Here is a 16,638-nt window from a genome sequence, read left to right on the forward strand (position 1 = left end):
TTCCTTCTCAAGAAGGTACAGCGCCGAAGAACTGTAGAGAGGCCCTTCGCGTTTATATACTTAAAGGGGGTGACGATTTCCCTAAATTGTCCTTGCACGTGCCCTCACCCGGAGCCGGGCTCAGAGCGCGGGCCGTCCCTGGCCTCTTCCGACTCCGCCGAGCCCGCAGCGCCCCCGGGACGCGGCGCCCCCAGCCCTCTGCCTGCCCCGCCCCGACGCCACTTCCACCCGTGGCGTCCCCGAAGCCCCCCAGGTCTCCCCACGTGCACCGGCTCTGCCCGCCCTGGGCCCGCCCGCACCCGTGCCCATGGCTCCCCCTCCCCCGGGCACCGGGAAATGCTGGCCACGGCCTGGTCCCCCCCCCACCACGGGGGCCACGTCCACCTCCCCCAGCCCTGCTTCCCGTCCCTCCTGGCCCCTTGCCCTGCCCCTTCCGGCGCCACCGCTGCTCTGCCACCTCCCCTCCCTCCCCCACGGGAAACAGGTTTCTTCTTGTGCCCGCTTATTGCTGGCACCCCAGAAACGAAGCTGGGCACGCCCGCAGGCCATCGGGAAGCAGCAGCCTCTACTCACGGAGAAAGCTGGGCCTTGGGAGCTGGACCGGCGACCTGCCCGCGGCCCGCACCCGGGGGCTCCGAGGGCTGAGTGCCAGCCTGTGTCGTTCCTCAGTGGACGGTCAAGGGAAACAGTGAAGCTGCACCGAAGTCTCCCCAACAAAATCAATGCCCCTGATACACTCACAAAAGTCCAAATAAAGGAATGGATAATCAGGACACATGTTTAACTCAAAATATATTAAGATGCAAAACTGTAATGATAGCTTATTGTTTAATAAAAATCAGGGGTCTCCAATGGTATAATCTGGAAGCCAAACGTGCTACGACACTGGTGGTGATGGATGGACTAAAGAAGGCACCGTGTGCAGAGCCCTCGGCGGAACCAGGCCTAAATAATCCATAACAAAGCATAATTTCTGCTTTGATTCATACAAAAAATTACAAAATATTCCCTGCCCCAAATTCTTACGTTACGGAAATGAAACGAAACCCTAGAATGAGGTGATTTTACAAAGGTATTAGACCGGAACATACAGTACAGCCGCCTTTAGGATGCAAGCAGCCTCGGGCCGGCGGGCTGCAGGCCGAGGCGCTGGTGCTGGTCTGGGGGCAGCTCTCCCGGGCCGCCGGGCCGCTCGCTGGTGCCCCCGCCCCGCCCGCTGGTGCCCGGCCGGGCGGACCCGCCCCGCGCAGGGGAGCCGCAGCGCCGCTCAGCAGCCGCCTCCTCTCCGCGCTACCGTGGGCAGGCGGTGCTGTTTCAGGCTAGGCTTGACGTCCTTCTGTGTGTCTGTCTGTTAAAGAAAGTGACAGACACTCAGCAGAGACCGGGATGGGCGCGAGCGCGGCGCCAGGGGAACCAGTGGGACGCCCACCTTCTGGTTTGGGCCAACACACTTGAGGGGTCTCAGCACCGGGACCTTCCGCGTCGCTCCGGGGGCAAACACGGGCTGCAGCGCCGGGCTGGAGTACGAGGACAGCTTGGTCACTCCCGACAGCTTGAGCTCGGGCAGTTCCGTCACGCGGGCTGGTCCCTGTCTCCTGGGATGGTCCTTCTCTTGCTTTAGGGGCTGTTTCTAGAAACAAAGCAAAGGTCAGATGAACATACGATGCTTTCCCCTTTGTGGGAATAGGAAAAGCAGAAGGGGCTCTTCTGTACTACTTTTTTTTTTTTTTTTTTAATTTTTAAAATTTATTATTTATTTATTATTTTTATTTTTGGCTGTGTTGGGTCTTCGTTTCTGTGTGAGGGCTTTCTCCAGTTGCGGCGAGTGGGGGCCACTCTTCATCGCGGTGCGCGGGCCTCTCACTATCGCAGCCTCTCTTGTTGCGGAGCACAGGCTCCAGACGCGCAGGCTCAGTAGTTGTGGCTCACGGGCCCAGTTGCTCCGCGGCATGTGGTATCTTCCCAGACCAGGGCTCCAACCCGTGTCCCCTGCATTGGCAGGCAGATTCTCAACCACTGCGCCACCAGGGAAGCCCTGTACTACTTTTGCCTCATACAATTTCTTGACCGTGAGGCGTGACAGTGTGGTGACTGGACAACACGCACCGCGTCCCAGCCCTCCGGGAGTGCGGTGGCCGCTCTCTGGGCCGGGGCCGGGGCTGACAGCGGGGGAAGCCGCGCTAACGTGCGCCCGGCTCCGAGGGCCGAGGCCACGGTGACGCTTCCCGCTCGGACACCCTGAGGTCGGCCAAAGCGGCCTGCAGCCTGCTTCTGTGTGGCCAGTGCGCTAAGAACGGATTTCACATCTTCTAATAGTTGGAGAAGATTTCACGGCATGTGATTATGAGACTCCAGTTTCAGGGTCCACAGTTGTATTGAAGCCCATCCCCACCATTCGTTTACGTATGGTCCGCGGTGCCGCCGGCCTGAAGAGTGGGCAGTCGCGCCAGATGTGATGGCCAGCACAGCCTGAACCCTTACTCGGGGGCCCTGGCAGACAGCATGCGCCTCGGCTCTGCCACAGGGGCGCCCGCGGCGGGTGCCAGCAGGAGAGACCCCAACAGCTGACCAAGAGGGGGAGGAGGCCCGGCAGGGAGGGCAGTTAGGGGCAAAGGGAGGGAGGCTCAGCCGGGGGGCGCGGGTGGGCTTCGCCCCCTGTTGGTGGCCTGAGCAGCTGAAAGGGAGCTGCCTTCATCCGCCCTTGGAGGGAAGGCACGGGGAGAGAGGCAGGTCTGGGGGGGAGACAGGAGATCGGGTCGGAACAAGTCTGCCTTTTGGACACGCAGCTGGAGCCATCAAGCAGGTGGCTGGACACGGGGGTCCGGATTTCTGGAAAGCAGCCCGGCTGCAGGTATACCTGCGTCCTCGGCTCCCAGCGCAGTGTGACACTCAACAGATGCTGGGCTGAGTGAAAACGATGGAAGGCCACGGCTACCACAGGGCTTGGTGCCAGCCCACAACTGTAGAACTGGAGGAGCCGAGCAAAGGGGGGCCCGCGGCACGTGAGAGAAAGGCGGAGCTATCGCGGGATGCAGCTACGGTTTCTACACCAAAAAGCGTGCGAGACCACCTCCGTGCCAGGCGGAGCGCTCCCCTGGGGCCTGCGGCTCTCGCAGGGGCTCCGTGGCCGAGTGGGGACGGTCACCTGGGCCAGTGCTGGCTTCCCGGTGCCCCGGCTAGGGTCCTCTGCGGGCACGACGCGGTGACGTCTGCCCGGTGCTTGGGCACCGGCCTGGCCCTGCGGCTGGGAGGATCCCAGCCCGCGACGCCGTGGACCTTAGCTGGTGGCGCAGAAAGTGCCGTCTGGCGCGGCGGCAGGTCGCTGACGGGCGCCCTTTCCTGACAGATGTGGCACCTCCACAGGTGGCATCTGCGTCAGAGACACACGGGCCCCTGAGGGCGTCCGGTCCCAGCTCGGACGGCCTGATCGCTCAGTACCTGCTTGCTGCCCTCCTGTGCCGGCTGCCAGTTGTTACTGAGTGGTTCCGGTGCCACCGGCCGCTTGGGGCAGAGAGCGGAGGCCTTCCTCCTGGCCCTGGCCGGAGCCTGCTTCTCAGCTGCCCTACAGGACGGAAGGGACAAGGGGCGCCTCTGCTGAGAACACGGCCGCCACAGGCCTCCTCTGTCTCCAGCGCGGGCTTGTGCCTGTCGCCCCTCCTCTCATCCACGTGAGCCATATCCCGAGGAGCTTTTCCTTTCCTGTCTCAGCCTGACAGCCTCTGGGCTCCGGAGCCGTGGGCCCACCCCTGCCCAGTGACTCGAGTTTCCGGTCAGACGTCACCCACGTCACACACGCACGAGGGGACAGAGGGGTGGAGTCCGAAGCCCTCAGGGCAGGTACCTCCAATGGCAGGTGTCGCCCAACGCACGCGCCCTGGAACCTCACAGCGAGCGAGCTCAGCCCGCTCCCCCTGCCGTGTGCCACGTGACCCTCCGGGGCTTAACACCACAGCCTTGGCATCAACCGCAAAGCAGCCACAGACCCTCCTTCCACCCTGCCGTGATGACTAATCGTCTCCTTCTGGGGGAGGATACCAGGAAGGAGCGAGGCGCGGGTTCCCAGAGGGACCGGCACCGTTCCCGGGGACCAGGCACCCATCCGCGTGCCCGACGGGAACCCGGCAGGGCGCCTACCTCTGCTCTTGGAAGTAGGGGTGCTGCAGGGCCTGGTGGGCGGTGATTCTCTCATCGGGGTCATAGGCCACCATTGCGTGCAGGAGGGAGAGGCATTGCGGGGACAAACTGGCTGTCAGGAGAGGTATTCCTGATCCCTTTTTAAAAGTAAAATCAAAACTCATAGCTCTCGACCTGTATTAAAAGCCCAATGATAATAAACGATCACGCCATCATTTAGAGCACGTGGCCAGTCCAGCATCACGACCCTACAGGGACCTGCACTGAAGGTAACAGTTTACAATCTAAAAAGGGCGGGGGGCAGGGGGGCATAAAGCCCATAGAACACAAGATCCTCGTGGAGACCGTGGACTTTGGGTGAGAATGATGTGTCAGCGTAGGTTCGATGATAGCAGGCGTGCCACCCCGGGGCCGGTGCTGGTGGCCGGGAGGCTGTGCGCTGCGTGGGGCCAGGCGGTAGATGGGAAATCTTTGTACCTTCCGCTCAGTTCTTCTGTGAACCTAAAACCGCTCTAAAAAAATTAAGTCTGTTTTTTTAAAAAGGGTGGGAGGTCGTGAAATCTGTTATGCTATAAGTGTAAGAAAACTTTTTCTTGAGAAGACTAATACCACATTCCCACCAGAAAAGAATGAAATAAAGTTTTAAAAAAGAAAAAGAATCCAGCGTGGTTGTCATCTCCTTACCTCCCTAGGGTTCTGGGAGCTGCTGGGTGCTGCCCACCCCCCCGAGTCCCCCCCCTCCAGGGGTCAGTGTGGCCAAGGTGCCGGTGGCGGCTCCCCACGGTCCGTGCGTGCAGCCTGTGCTGGGGAGCCTTTCCCACTCAAAGACCTCTGTGGCCGGAGTGAACATTCCAGGGACAAAACCCGACTGCCGGGCTCGCGGGGTTGTGAGGAGGCCCCTGGGGGCGACAGAGGCAGGGCGAGTCCGCGGTGGTGGGGCGGCCCGGGGGGCTGCACTTACCGTTTGAACTTGGTGAGGGTCTTCCCAGCAGGCGTGCCAATGACGTCGTGGATCCTCGAGATCTGGTCCAGCTCGTTGGCTCCGGGGAAGAGGGGCTGCAGGCTGGGCGGGCGGCCAGGGCTGTGGTCAGGGCGGCGACCTCCCAGCAGAGGGACCTCCAGCCCCCCGCCCATGCTTGGGCCTTTCCCCTCCTACTGTCCCTACGGGTCGGTGTCTTTCTAAGGGACAGAGCCACACTCCCGAATCTGCACAGCAGGTGTCTCTGCCGGCTGAGAGATGAAAGCCCCCAGAGCCTCCTCACGGCCCCAGGGAGTTTTGTTGACAAAAATTCAGGCTGGGTCAGGTCGGGTTGTGTAGACAAATGAGGTCCGAGGAGCGTTTAGGTTTTGGAGCAGTCACGGATTTGGGAGTTGTGGATAAAAGATTTTAGACCCATAACACATTACAGGCCACAAAGAAGAGTTTAAAAACGTAGCTCTGATGGTAAGATGACTTCTATTCAGGGAAAACGGCAGGAGCTCAGGCCGCAGGGGAGAAGAGGAAACGCCGGGGAGCTGGACGGCTCTGAGGTGGGGCAGGCCGGGCACAGGGTGCAGTGAGCGAGGCTCAGCGTGGGCTGCCCCAGGCCCTGAGTGGATGCCGCCGGCACCAGCGCCTCTGACATCCCTCCAAACTGACTCAGGGATTTTAGCACAGGGGAAAAGATCATCTGTTGGTACTTTAGCATCAGTGAAGTCACCACTCTCCTTTCCAAAAATAGCAGTCACTTATCAATACGAATGATCTAGAATCAGAAGGCGTGTCCCGAAGGGCCCAACATCTGTATTTATCAAGGGGTCAGTTGAGCAGGTGGGACTGGACGACCCGGGTCCTGCCTGCGCTGGGCTGTACCATCCTGATGTGCGTCACCCCGACGTTAAATCCACCCACCCGTCCTGCGTGACCCACTACGAGCAGGTGCCGCCCCACCTCCTCCCGGGGCTTCTTCCATCCAGTGCCCCCGCCGCTGGTGGATGGGACAGGCCCTCCGCCCTTCCCGGGCCTCTGCCCTGGCCCTGCTGCGCCCAGCGGTGAAGCCCAAAGGCTGGGGGAGGGGAGGACGGTTAGGGCTGGGGCTTCCTGGCCTCCATCCAGCTCGCCCTCACTCCCGGGGCCAGAGCACCCCACCCAAAGGACTGCACTCTGAGGGTAGACGGGGGGCACCGCTCGCACGCCGCCCCCACGGCAGGCCCCACGGGGCGGCAGGAAGCAGGCCTCGACTCTGTTCCTTCATCTGGCTTCATCAGTCCTATCGCTGGTGAGGCCAAATGGAGAGGCCCACCGAGCCAGGGCTGGGCCGGGCCAGTGGGAAAGAAGTAACTGATGGTGTTCTTTCCTCCATACCCAGAAAGCAAGGAAAAGCGTTTGACACATTTCCTGTCGAGTTAAAAAACCACCACGACACCAGAAGGACTGTAAACTCTGCACCGTAGAGAGAGGGACTGGTGCGAAGCCACTGGACGGCCGAGCCCCGCGTGGACCGGCCTCAGGACCCTGACACAGCGCCCCCCCCACCCCCCCCACCCCCCCGCTAGCCCAGCAGCAGCTGCGACTCTGGTGCCACCTGGCCATCTCATAGAGCACGCAGCCCGCGCTCCACAGGTCCATCTTGTAGGTGTAGAAGCCATCAGTGAGGAGACACTCTGGGGCCCGGTACCAGCGGGTGGAGATGTATTCTGTGTACGGCTGCTTAGAATAGATACTCCGGCAGGACCCAAAGTCCCCTAATTTCAGGACATCCTGCTGCAAGGGGGGAGAGAAGCAGGGACAAATAACATCTCGTCAGGCAGCGATTGTAATACAAACCATTTCAAATATTTATACACCAACGGGAAAATTCCTAGCACCTAAACTAGCTTGTAGAACATAAAGTACTGGCTTTATAAGCACCTGAAATTGCCTCTAGCCGGTGAGGAAGTGGTATTTCTCTTCAGTGGAACACATTTACGAATATTCTGGCTATGTTTAACAGACATTTCAAAATGTCTACAGGTTTTGGAAATTTTTAAGTCGCAGTGTAAGTCTACAGATGAACTATACACCCTGGTCACATGCCCTGTTATGCCTCAAACTCCCCACCGCGTCCAGTGCTTCTGGCAGCTTGGTTCCCATTCGGGGGAGGCTGGGGGCCTGGCCTACACCACATGGGATCCTTGAAGGAAGTCAGACAGCCCAGGGAAACAGGTTTCAAAGTGTTTCTTCCATCTTCTCTACCTCTCACATTCAAGTAATAAAATTCATGCTGTCAATAAATTTGAAGCCTCTGGCACCTACAGCTAGAGCAAACATTAAACAGCAGTCCTCTTAGCCAGATTATCAAGAAACCTACGCTGACAGCCTTTTACCTCTGTTCCCATTCCCCAATACATTCAACAAAAATTACAAGGCATATTAAAAGGCAAGAAAAAATAGTCTGAAGAGACAAAGCATGCATCAAAACCAGACTCAGATATGGCGCGGGTTTTAGAATTTTAGAATTCCCAGACAGGAAATTTAAAATAACTATGATTAATTTGTTAAGGGCTCTAATGGAAAAAGAAGACAGCATGCAAGTTCAGATGGGAAACGTAAGCAGAGAGATGGAAACCCTAAGAAAACCTCAAAAGGAAACACTAGAAATAAAAAACACAGTAACAGGGACTTGCCTGGTGGGACAGCGGTTAAGAATCCACCTGCCAAAGCAGGGGACATGGGTTCAAGCCCTGGTCCAGGAAGATCTCATATGCCGCGGAGCAACTAAGCCCGTGCGCCACAACTACTGAGCCCATGAGCCACAACTACTGAGCCCATGCGCGCCTAGAGCCCGGGCTCCGCAACAAGAGAAGCCACCGCAACGAGAAGCCCGTGCACCACACGAAGAGTAGCCCCCGCTCGCCACAACTGGAAAAAGCCGGCATGCAGCAACAAAGACCCAATGCAGCCAAAAATAAAAAAAATTAAAAACAAACAAACAAAAAGCACTGTAACAAAAATTTTAAAAGACTTTGATAGACTCAACACAGCCAAGGAAAGAATCAGTGAGCTTGAAGATATGCCAATAGAAACTTCCCAAACTGAAATGCAAAGCAATAGAAGAACGTCAGAAACAAAACCGAACATCCAAGAACTGTGGGACAATTTCGAAAGGCGTGGTACACACACTACAATGTGGATGAACCTCAAAATAACGACGCTGAGTGAAAGCCAGACCAAAAAAGAGTACATGCTATGTAATTCCATTTATAGAACATTCTAGCTCGTCTTTGCCTGGGGACAAGGGACAGGGAGCAAGGACTACCAAAGGGCAAGAGGAGGCTTTCGGGGGTTTGGATTTGTTTGTGAAGTTGATTGCGATGATGGTTTCATGCGTGTACACATATGCCCAAACTGAGCAAATTGTACACTTTACACAGGTATAGTTTAAGGGCTTTCAAGTGAGACATATCAGAGCTCAAATCCTGCCTCTTCCACTTTTATATTTAGAGTGTTTAGAATGATAATTTAAATAGAGTTTATTTTTTGTATATAGTATAAGAAGGGTGCCTTTTTCCAGATGTACAGTTATGTTGATGGCATTTATTAAATTAACCACTTTTTTCCAAACTGGAAGGAAAAAAACAAACATGTTATAACAAACATGGTATCCATTGGGATTGAAAACATATCCAGTGAAAAGTTTTTATATTCTACCTTTATTCTGATATCAATTTTTCATATAAAAGTTCTTACCTTTATTAATATATTTTCTGGTTTTACATCTCTGTGAAATATTCCATTTCTACATTCAATATAAAAGGAAGGATAGAATTAATTGTACCTCATTCATTCAAATTCTCTTATACTATATTCTTAATGAACAGTAATACATTTTATGAATTTGAAAGCTGCCAGGTCTCCAAGTGCCTACCTGTGCATGTGATCAAGGGATTTACACAACTGGTACATATAGTGCATAATCTTTTTTTCTGATAATGGGTGTCTTCTCCCTGTGCCATCAAGGAAATAGGCAAATATGGTTACCAATGAATGGTCCATATCCCCGTTTTTGAAACAAAAGATGGAATCCATTTTTATTTAGCAATGTGTGAAAATCTAACTTCCTCAGTGAAAAATAACCTGGAGTAGTTCTAGGAAATATGGAGTCTATCTACAAAATATGCCATTTAAAACTCTACATACTGGCATGATTTCATTTAAAATCACAGAGCGCAAGGCCTTCTGATGGCAGTAGAACAGTGCTGAGCGATCACTGCAAGGGCAGCTCGGGCCGCAGGTCCTAACACAGCCTCGGGTGGGCCTCCAGGGAACCCTCCTTCACGCTGATTATGAGCTCAAATCTAGGGTTTTCCTCGGCTTCCTGGCTACACGGAGATCTCCGTCTTCAAGGGGATGGATCACGTTTTCTTAACCCAAGAAGACCAACGGCTGCTCTCACTTGCACAGCCACACGTTCCTCTCTGACAGAAGGAAGCAGTCACTGGGCGCCAGCTGACAGCGCCCTGCAGCAGCCTGTAATCTACACCTTCTCCCCTCCTGCAGCTTTCAGGACGCTCCGAAACTCTTAATACTACACTCCAGCATCAGAGCTGCCCTTGCTCTCGAAGGTGTCACATTTTACTTGATTTTAATATCAGAGGTATGTGTTTTTAAGTCATTAGGTTTTAAATCTGCAAAATACCCACTCTCACCTAACAACTCAAAAAACCACTTTCCCCTCCGTGAGCACATATCCCACTAGACATTTTTCATCCTAAGTTTGCAATTTCTGTCGAAAAATTAATGTATTCTTTTTCTCGCATAACAAGACTGTTTATGTTAATAATAGAAAGTAATTTAAATTACAAAATGTCTAAGTGCAATGAATTTTTTCCATGGCATACTATAATCTTTTTATTCTGTTTCACATAATTTATCATCAGTTTTCCAGAATTTAAATTGAAAGAATTAAAACTAAGACTTTGTCAGCTTCCCCCCGCTTGAGGAATTTTATCAAATTATTATCTATATAAAGGTGAAAAGAAAGTAAAATTTCTATTCTCTGTCACATGCGAGGCTGGACGAAGCTTCGTGAGGTTCGGCCCTCATCGGGCAGGGGGTCTCGCTGCCCACTGACTAGCCCGGCTCTCCAGACCCCCCTCAGCAGACTCCCTCCCAGCACAGGGCTCTCAGGACCCAGGAGCACCCGAGTCCCCTGGGGGCTTGTGAAGATACAGAATGCTCCCCATCCTCACCCCCGGCATTCCTGGTTCAGTAGGTCTGTGGCGGGGCCCCAAAAGCTGCCTTTCCAGCAAGTTCTCAGAATGGGCCGCCAGGCCTGGTCCCTCACCTTGGGAACTGCGCCCCATCATATCCCGCTTGTTTATCGAAGGCTCCAGCCACATTCACTTGGGGACGTTTCTGCACGCGCCCCCAAAGCTCTCCTGCTGCATGTTGTACTCATGCTGCTCTGTTCCTAGAAGCATCTGTCCCAGCCATATCCACACGTCCACATCTTATAGCATAAAACTGCCATTACAGTCATCTGAACTTGAACTCAGAAAAGGTGGACTCTTTTAGGAAAAGTCTAATCCATCCAATCTTCATAAGCACCTAGGGATCTTTTAAAAAGTAGATTCCAAGGCCCAAACCTAGACCCAGTGAATCACAAATTCAGGCGGGTGGGCCAGGAATCTGCATTTTCGGCTGCCTTCAGTCCCCAGTGGCGGAGGGCTCTTTGGATGCCTGCCCTTCCTTTCCTCCTGGGCCTCCCCCGCTCCACCCGTTCACAGCCGTGGGGCAAGGCCATGACGCCCTCCCCTGTCCTCCGTGAGAGTCCTGCCTGCACACGGGGGCTCCTAGTGGACAGAGGCGCCCTCATGAACCACGTGGGCCACTGGTCAGAACAACAGGAGTCCACACCCTTGACAAGGAGGGGACTGACCACTCACTTTCACACTGTTTTCCCAAAACAAGATCCTAACTCGCCAGGCCCCAGACTGCATCTGGTTCCCACCGGATTCTTGTTCACAAACATCTTGAAACAAATACATACAGTACAATTAATAAACCACTCTGAAGTTCCTTGTATGACCCTTTACTGAATGCCAGCAGACCGCAAACAGTATTTCTCTCTTTTGGCTCTCCCGACCAAATTAATTTTCCCAAGTTAATTTTTACCCGATATTCTCATTAAGAAGGTACTAAAAAACATCATATACAATACCAGCAATGTAAAAAATCTGAAGTGAACACAATGATTAACTATGGCATTGGCTGTCAGTACTAACAGAAGGAAAAGGGCCTCCTGTGTAGCCAGCGTTGTAACAGAATATCCAGCACGCTGCCTTCCCACAAGAGCCCCTGTACCCAGGCCTGCGCCTGGCTTTCCTGGTCAGGCTTGGGGTGCATTCTGGGTCCACCATGGCACAGCCAAATGCCCACAGTCTGCACTTGGGCCCGGAGGCTACGCCCGGCGGCACCGTGTGAGCACGTGTCTGCCACCGGTGTTTTCCAAAGGAGAGCCTTGCCTGATGGCGCCCGGTTCTGAGAGGAGTTACGGGGAGCAGGTGGGGTGTCAGACTCAGCATGGGGCTGGAGCCATCGCCAGCACCCCTCTCACCACAAGACACAATTCGAGGAGGGGTCCTCCCAGCTCTGCTCTTTGAAGCTGGCTCGTCTCAGGCAAGGGCTCTAACTTCTTGGAAGTTCAACTGCCTCACCTCTGTAATGGAGTTGAGCTCACAGAAGCAGAAAGAGCAAATGCAGGAACACAGAGCAAGCACACTATAAACTGTAAAGTAATAATGATGATGGTGGTGATGACAGCAGTTGACCTCGACTGAAGGCCACGCAAGCCAGCACTGCTCCAAACACCTCACACGTATTATTACTCCTCACAACAACCCTAAGAGTCAGACACTATGATTATCCCCATTTTCTAGACAAGGACTAAGGCTCAAAGAGCCTAACCAGGACCTACCATCATGAAATGCACACGGCACTGGGCATGCTCTACCCAGTGTGTTGACGTGGGACATCCAAGCTGCGTCAACACAGCCAAACTGGAATGGCGCTTCCCAGAAGCACCAGCATGAAAAGTAACAGGATGGGCTTCCCTGGGGGTGCAGCGGTTAAGAATCCGCCTGCCAAGGCAGGGGACACGGGTTAGAGCACCTGTCCAGGAAGATCCCACATGCCACCGAACAACTAAGCCCATGCGCCACAACTACTGAGCCTGTGCGTTGCAACTACTGAAGCCTGTGTGCCTAGAGCCTGTGCTCTGCAACAAGAGAAGCCACCGCAATGAGAAGCCTGCACTCCGCAACGAAGAGTAGCCCCCGCTCGCCGCAACTAGAGAAAGCCTGTGCGCAGCAACGAAGACCCAACGCAGCCAAAAATAAATAAATAAAATAAATTTACTAAAAAAAGAAAGGAAATGAATGAGCATTCTGCAATACAGGGGACTTCATAAGAATGCAAACAGGAGGAGGTTCCCTCTCAGAGGGATTATCTGAGCAGCGAACCCTGCCTCATGCTGAAGCATAGAGTAGAATGTCCAGCAGCAGCACAGCCGGGAAAGATGCTAGAAGGGGACAGGCTTGAGGAAGGGCTGAGCTGCCGCCGCCCTCTGCGCCCTCCTCACCGTGTCACCCAGCCGGCCTGAACGCCTCGCGGCTCTGCTCTTTCGCAGCTGAGTTCTGAGCAGACAAGACTGCCAGAGAAACACCTCCCGTGAGTACTGTACGTTTACAGCCCAGTACCGTATATTTAGATGCAACTACTGCACGAATGATTTTGAGAACTAAAACAAATATATGGGAACTACAAGCTTTAAAAGATCTTAGATTAGCTTTGAAATTATTCTACGTACCTCGTATTAGTTCATAAATATTCATGTCCATAAGTTCACATATTAGTGCAAGAGAACCAGATTTTCTGTCACTGAAGAAGAAAGCAGGTTTTTAAAATGTTTTTTTTCTTGTCTTCATCAGAAAAAATAATCAAATATTTAATTCATTTGTAAACACTTCTGATAAACACAAAGCACTCCTACATCAGACAAAGTCCAAAGTGTAATGATTGAAACAGCAGAAGTTTTGATTTTTAATCAACGTTTCAGGCAAAAGTAATTTTAAATAATAGTAAAACCCTACTTCAGGCAAAAATTCTAAAAGCCCCCCTCCCCACAATTTTTAAAGAGAAGAGTCTTGAAAATAGAAAAGTAACTATCAGCAGAAAGAAGAAATGAGGTTTGAGGAGCTGCAGAAGCAAAACAAAGTAGGATTTGATTCACGCTCTGTGGCTGCAAGTTTAGTTTTAATTTACCTAAATGACTTCCATGTGATTGGGATACATCAGTGCAGGAAGCAAAACCCAAAATCCAGCCGAGACAAAAGGGAGAAAGGTGAGTCACATCATGCCCCTGCAGTGTCACCCCCGGGCCCTGCTCCAGGCGCCCCTGGTGGGGCTGGAACGGGTCCCCGCTGTCACTCAGGACTGTCAGGAGGCCCACGTGCAACCGTGCGCAGAAGTGCTTTGCAGAGTGCACATAAACCATCCTCAGCACAGGCAGGGCTGTGACCGTCACACACAGACTGCGGTCTCTGGACCTGGCCCCGACTAATGGCTCAGAGCACGCAGGCCAGGACACCACACAGCCATGACAAGACATTGCATTTTGAGCTTAGAACTGTTCAGCCTCCTGATTAAAATCTCCTGCACTTTAACGGTCAGAGGCTGCGGTTTCTCGGCTGGTTGTACAGGCCAGGCTTCCTGCTGAGGGGCGCGGTCTCAGAGCTCCAGGCCAGGACCCCAGCCCCAGCCCCTGGCAGACAAGCCCCTCCAGACAAGCTGTGCTCTGCCTTCTTGATCAACAGGTAAACCTTACGGAAGCTACTCTATAATTAGAACAGAAATTAAAAATCCCCTGAAATTATGTCAATTGTAGTAAGAAAGGCTGCATGAGACCACACAGAGATGGCAAGTGGCAGCAATAAAGTGCAGTCCCTGAAAGAGGACAACAGGGGCTTTCCCAGTAGGTCACAACTCACACTTGGATGCCCAGGGCCACCACTGTCTACACAGAAGCCCAGCTGCTACAGGAGAGGAACCGTTTGAATGTTGTTTGCTTTTATGAGGTGGAGACACTGAAATGAAGGCCTTTCCACATTAGGACTCAGATACAGACACTGGTCCAAATAAGTAAGTGACTTAAGATAAAACAAAAATTATTATTCTCTGAGCTACAAAGCAAATATTTAAAATGTCTACCATGGTTTTCTTTCTTAAAAAGAGATTTAATAATTATCATCAAATTTAGATAATGTTTAAAGCCCCGAATATACTTACAAAACCACTTCGTGCAACGTAAGAATGTTTGGGTGAGGATTCAGGTGCCTCAGTGCTTGTATCTCTCGTAGATTGTTCACTTGCTCAATACTATCGTGTAGGTAAAAATAAATAACTAATTTATAATTCAGGTCAACTTTAAAATCAGGGTTATCAAATCATTATTTATTGTCTACAATCACAACTGAAAAACTCAAAAATATTTCAAGCAAGTTAATCAGATTTTATTTCTCCCATTAGCAACTGATCTTAAGCATACCTCGTTTCTACATTACCTTATAAAACTCAAGGTTCTTATAGCTTTGGACATATATTCAAACTTTTCCCATCTAAGTTCCTGAAAGAATACCTTGGTAGTTTCTCTTACAATTAATAAATATAGAAACAGATACTAAAATTTCCTATTAATCAGTTTATAGGAACTAACTGAGCAATGTAAATACCATCTGAAAATAAACATTTCACATTCAGACCCAGTCTTTTATTTTTTTTTTGAGATAAATATTTTAATTCAATATTTTTTAAAATTATTTTTTTAACATCTTTATTGGAGTATAATTGCTTTACAATGTTGTGTTAGTTTCTGCTTTATAACAAAGTGAATCAGCTATACATATACATACATCCCCATAACTCCTCCCTCTTGTGTCTCCCTGCCACCCTCCCTATCCCACCCCTCTAGGTGGACACAAAGCACCGAGCTGATCTCCCTGTGCTACGCGGCTGCTTCCCACTAGCTAACTATTTTACATTTGGTAGTGTATATATGTCCATGCCGCTCTCTCACTTCGTCCCAGCTTACTCTTCCCCCTCCACACGTCCTCAAGTCCATTCTCTGGTAGGTCCGCGTCTTTATTTCTGTCCTGCCCCTAGGTTCTTCAGAACCTTTTTTTTTTTTTTTTAGATTCCATATATATGTGTTAGCATACAGTATTTGTTTTTCTCTTTCTGACTTACTTCACTCTGTATGACAGTCTCTAGGTCCATCCACCTCACTACAAATAACTCAAATTCGTTTCTTTTTATGGCTGAGTAATATTCCATTGTATATATGTGCCACATCTTCTTTATCCATTCATCTGTCGATGGACACTTAGGTTGCTTCCATGTCCTGGCAATTGTAAATAGAGCTGCAATGAACATTGTGGTACATGACTCTTTTTGAATTATGGTTTTCTCGGGGTATATGCCCGGTAGTGGGATTGCTGGGTCGTATGGTAGTTCTATTTTTAGTTTTTTGAGGAACCTCCATACTGTTCTCCATAGTGGCTGTATCAATTTACATTCCCACCAACAGTGCAAAAGGGTTCCCTTTTCACCACACCCTCTCCAGCATTTATTGTTTGTAGATTTTCTGATGATGGTCATTCTGACTGGTCTGAGGTGATACCTCATTGTAGTTTTGATTTGCGATTCTCTAATGATTAGTGATGTTGAGCATCCTTTCATGTGTTTGTTGGCAATCTGTATATCTTCTTCGGAGAAATGTGTATTTAGGTCTTATGCCCATTTTTATACTGGGTTGTTTGTTTTTTTGATATTGAGCTGCATGAGCTGCTTGTATACTTTGGAGATTAATCCTTTGTCAGTTGCTTCGTTTGCAAATATTTTCTCCCATTCTGAGGGTTGTCTTTTCGTCTTGTTTACGGTTTCCTTTGCTGTGCAAAAGCTTTTAAGTTTCATTAAGTCCCATTTGTTTATTTTTGTTTTTATTTCCATTTCTCTAGGAGGTGGCAGACCCAGTCTTCTTTCTTATCTTTTTTTTTTTCTCTTTACAACTTTTTTTTTTTTTAAGATTTATTTATTGATTGATTGATTGCTATGTTGGGTCTTCGTTTCTGTGCTAGGGCTTTCTCTAGTTGCGGCAAGCGGGGGCCACTCTTCATTGCGGTGCGCGGGCCTCTCACTATCGTGGCCTCTCTTGTTGCAGAGCATAGGCTCCAGACGCACAGGCTCAGTAGTTGTGGCTCATGGGCCCAGCTGCTCCGCGGCATGTGGGATCTTCCCAGACCAGGACTCGAACCCGTGTCCCCTGCATTGGCAGGCAGACTCTCAACCACTGCGCCACCAGGGAAGCCCTTCTTTCTTATCTTTAATGAAGGCTGTACATTTTTTCAATGTCATTCACCTGGGGAGAGGTGTTCTCTTGGCAGGTGTGTCTTACTGCGGGCTTTTCTTTATGAAGACTGCTCTGCCTG

General features: G+C 51.2%; 1 protein-coding gene across 4 annotated transcripts in view; it reads right to left on the reverse strand.

The window, feature by feature from the left end:
- Positions 1–708: 708 nt before the first annotated feature.
- MOK (MOK protein kinase) overlaps positions 709–16,638 on the reverse strand; it is a 50,718-nt gene continuing 34,788 nt past the window's right edge. The window contains exons 3-12 of one of the 4 annotated variants that reach the window (XM_057544289.1): positions 14,441–14,530; positions 12,963–13,033; positions 9,021–9,099; positions 8,843–8,891; positions 6,699–6,877; positions 5,096–5,197; positions 4,135–4,308; positions 3,439–3,562; positions 1,430–1,630; positions 709–1,348 (exon numbers count right to left, since the gene is read on the reverse strand). In XM_057544289.1, the coding sequence (XP_057400272.1) occupies positions 1,268–1,348; positions 1,430–1,630; positions 3,439–3,562; positions 4,135–4,308; positions 5,096–5,197; positions 6,699–6,877; positions 8,843–8,891; positions 9,021–9,099; positions 12,963–13,033; positions 14,441–14,530 (1,150 nt within the window). In that variant the 3' untranslated portion in view covers positions 709–1,267. Of the gene's footprint in view, positions 1,349–1,429; positions 1,631–3,438; positions 3,563–4,134; positions 4,309–5,095; positions 5,198–6,698; positions 6,878–8,842; positions 8,892–9,020; positions 9,100–12,962; positions 13,034–14,440; positions 14,531–16,638 lie in introns of those variants that run through there. The other 3 variants (XM_057544290.1, XM_057544293.1, XM_057544291.1) reach the window with 3 other exon arrangements.

This window comes from Balaenoptera acutorostrata, chromosome 3, assembly GCF_949987535.1.
Source record: "Balaenoptera acutorostrata chromosome 3, mBalAcu1.1, whole genome shotgun sequence".
Lineage (NCBI taxonomy): Eukaryota > Metazoa > Chordata > Mammalia > Artiodactyla > Balaenopteridae > Balaenoptera > Balaenoptera acutorostrata.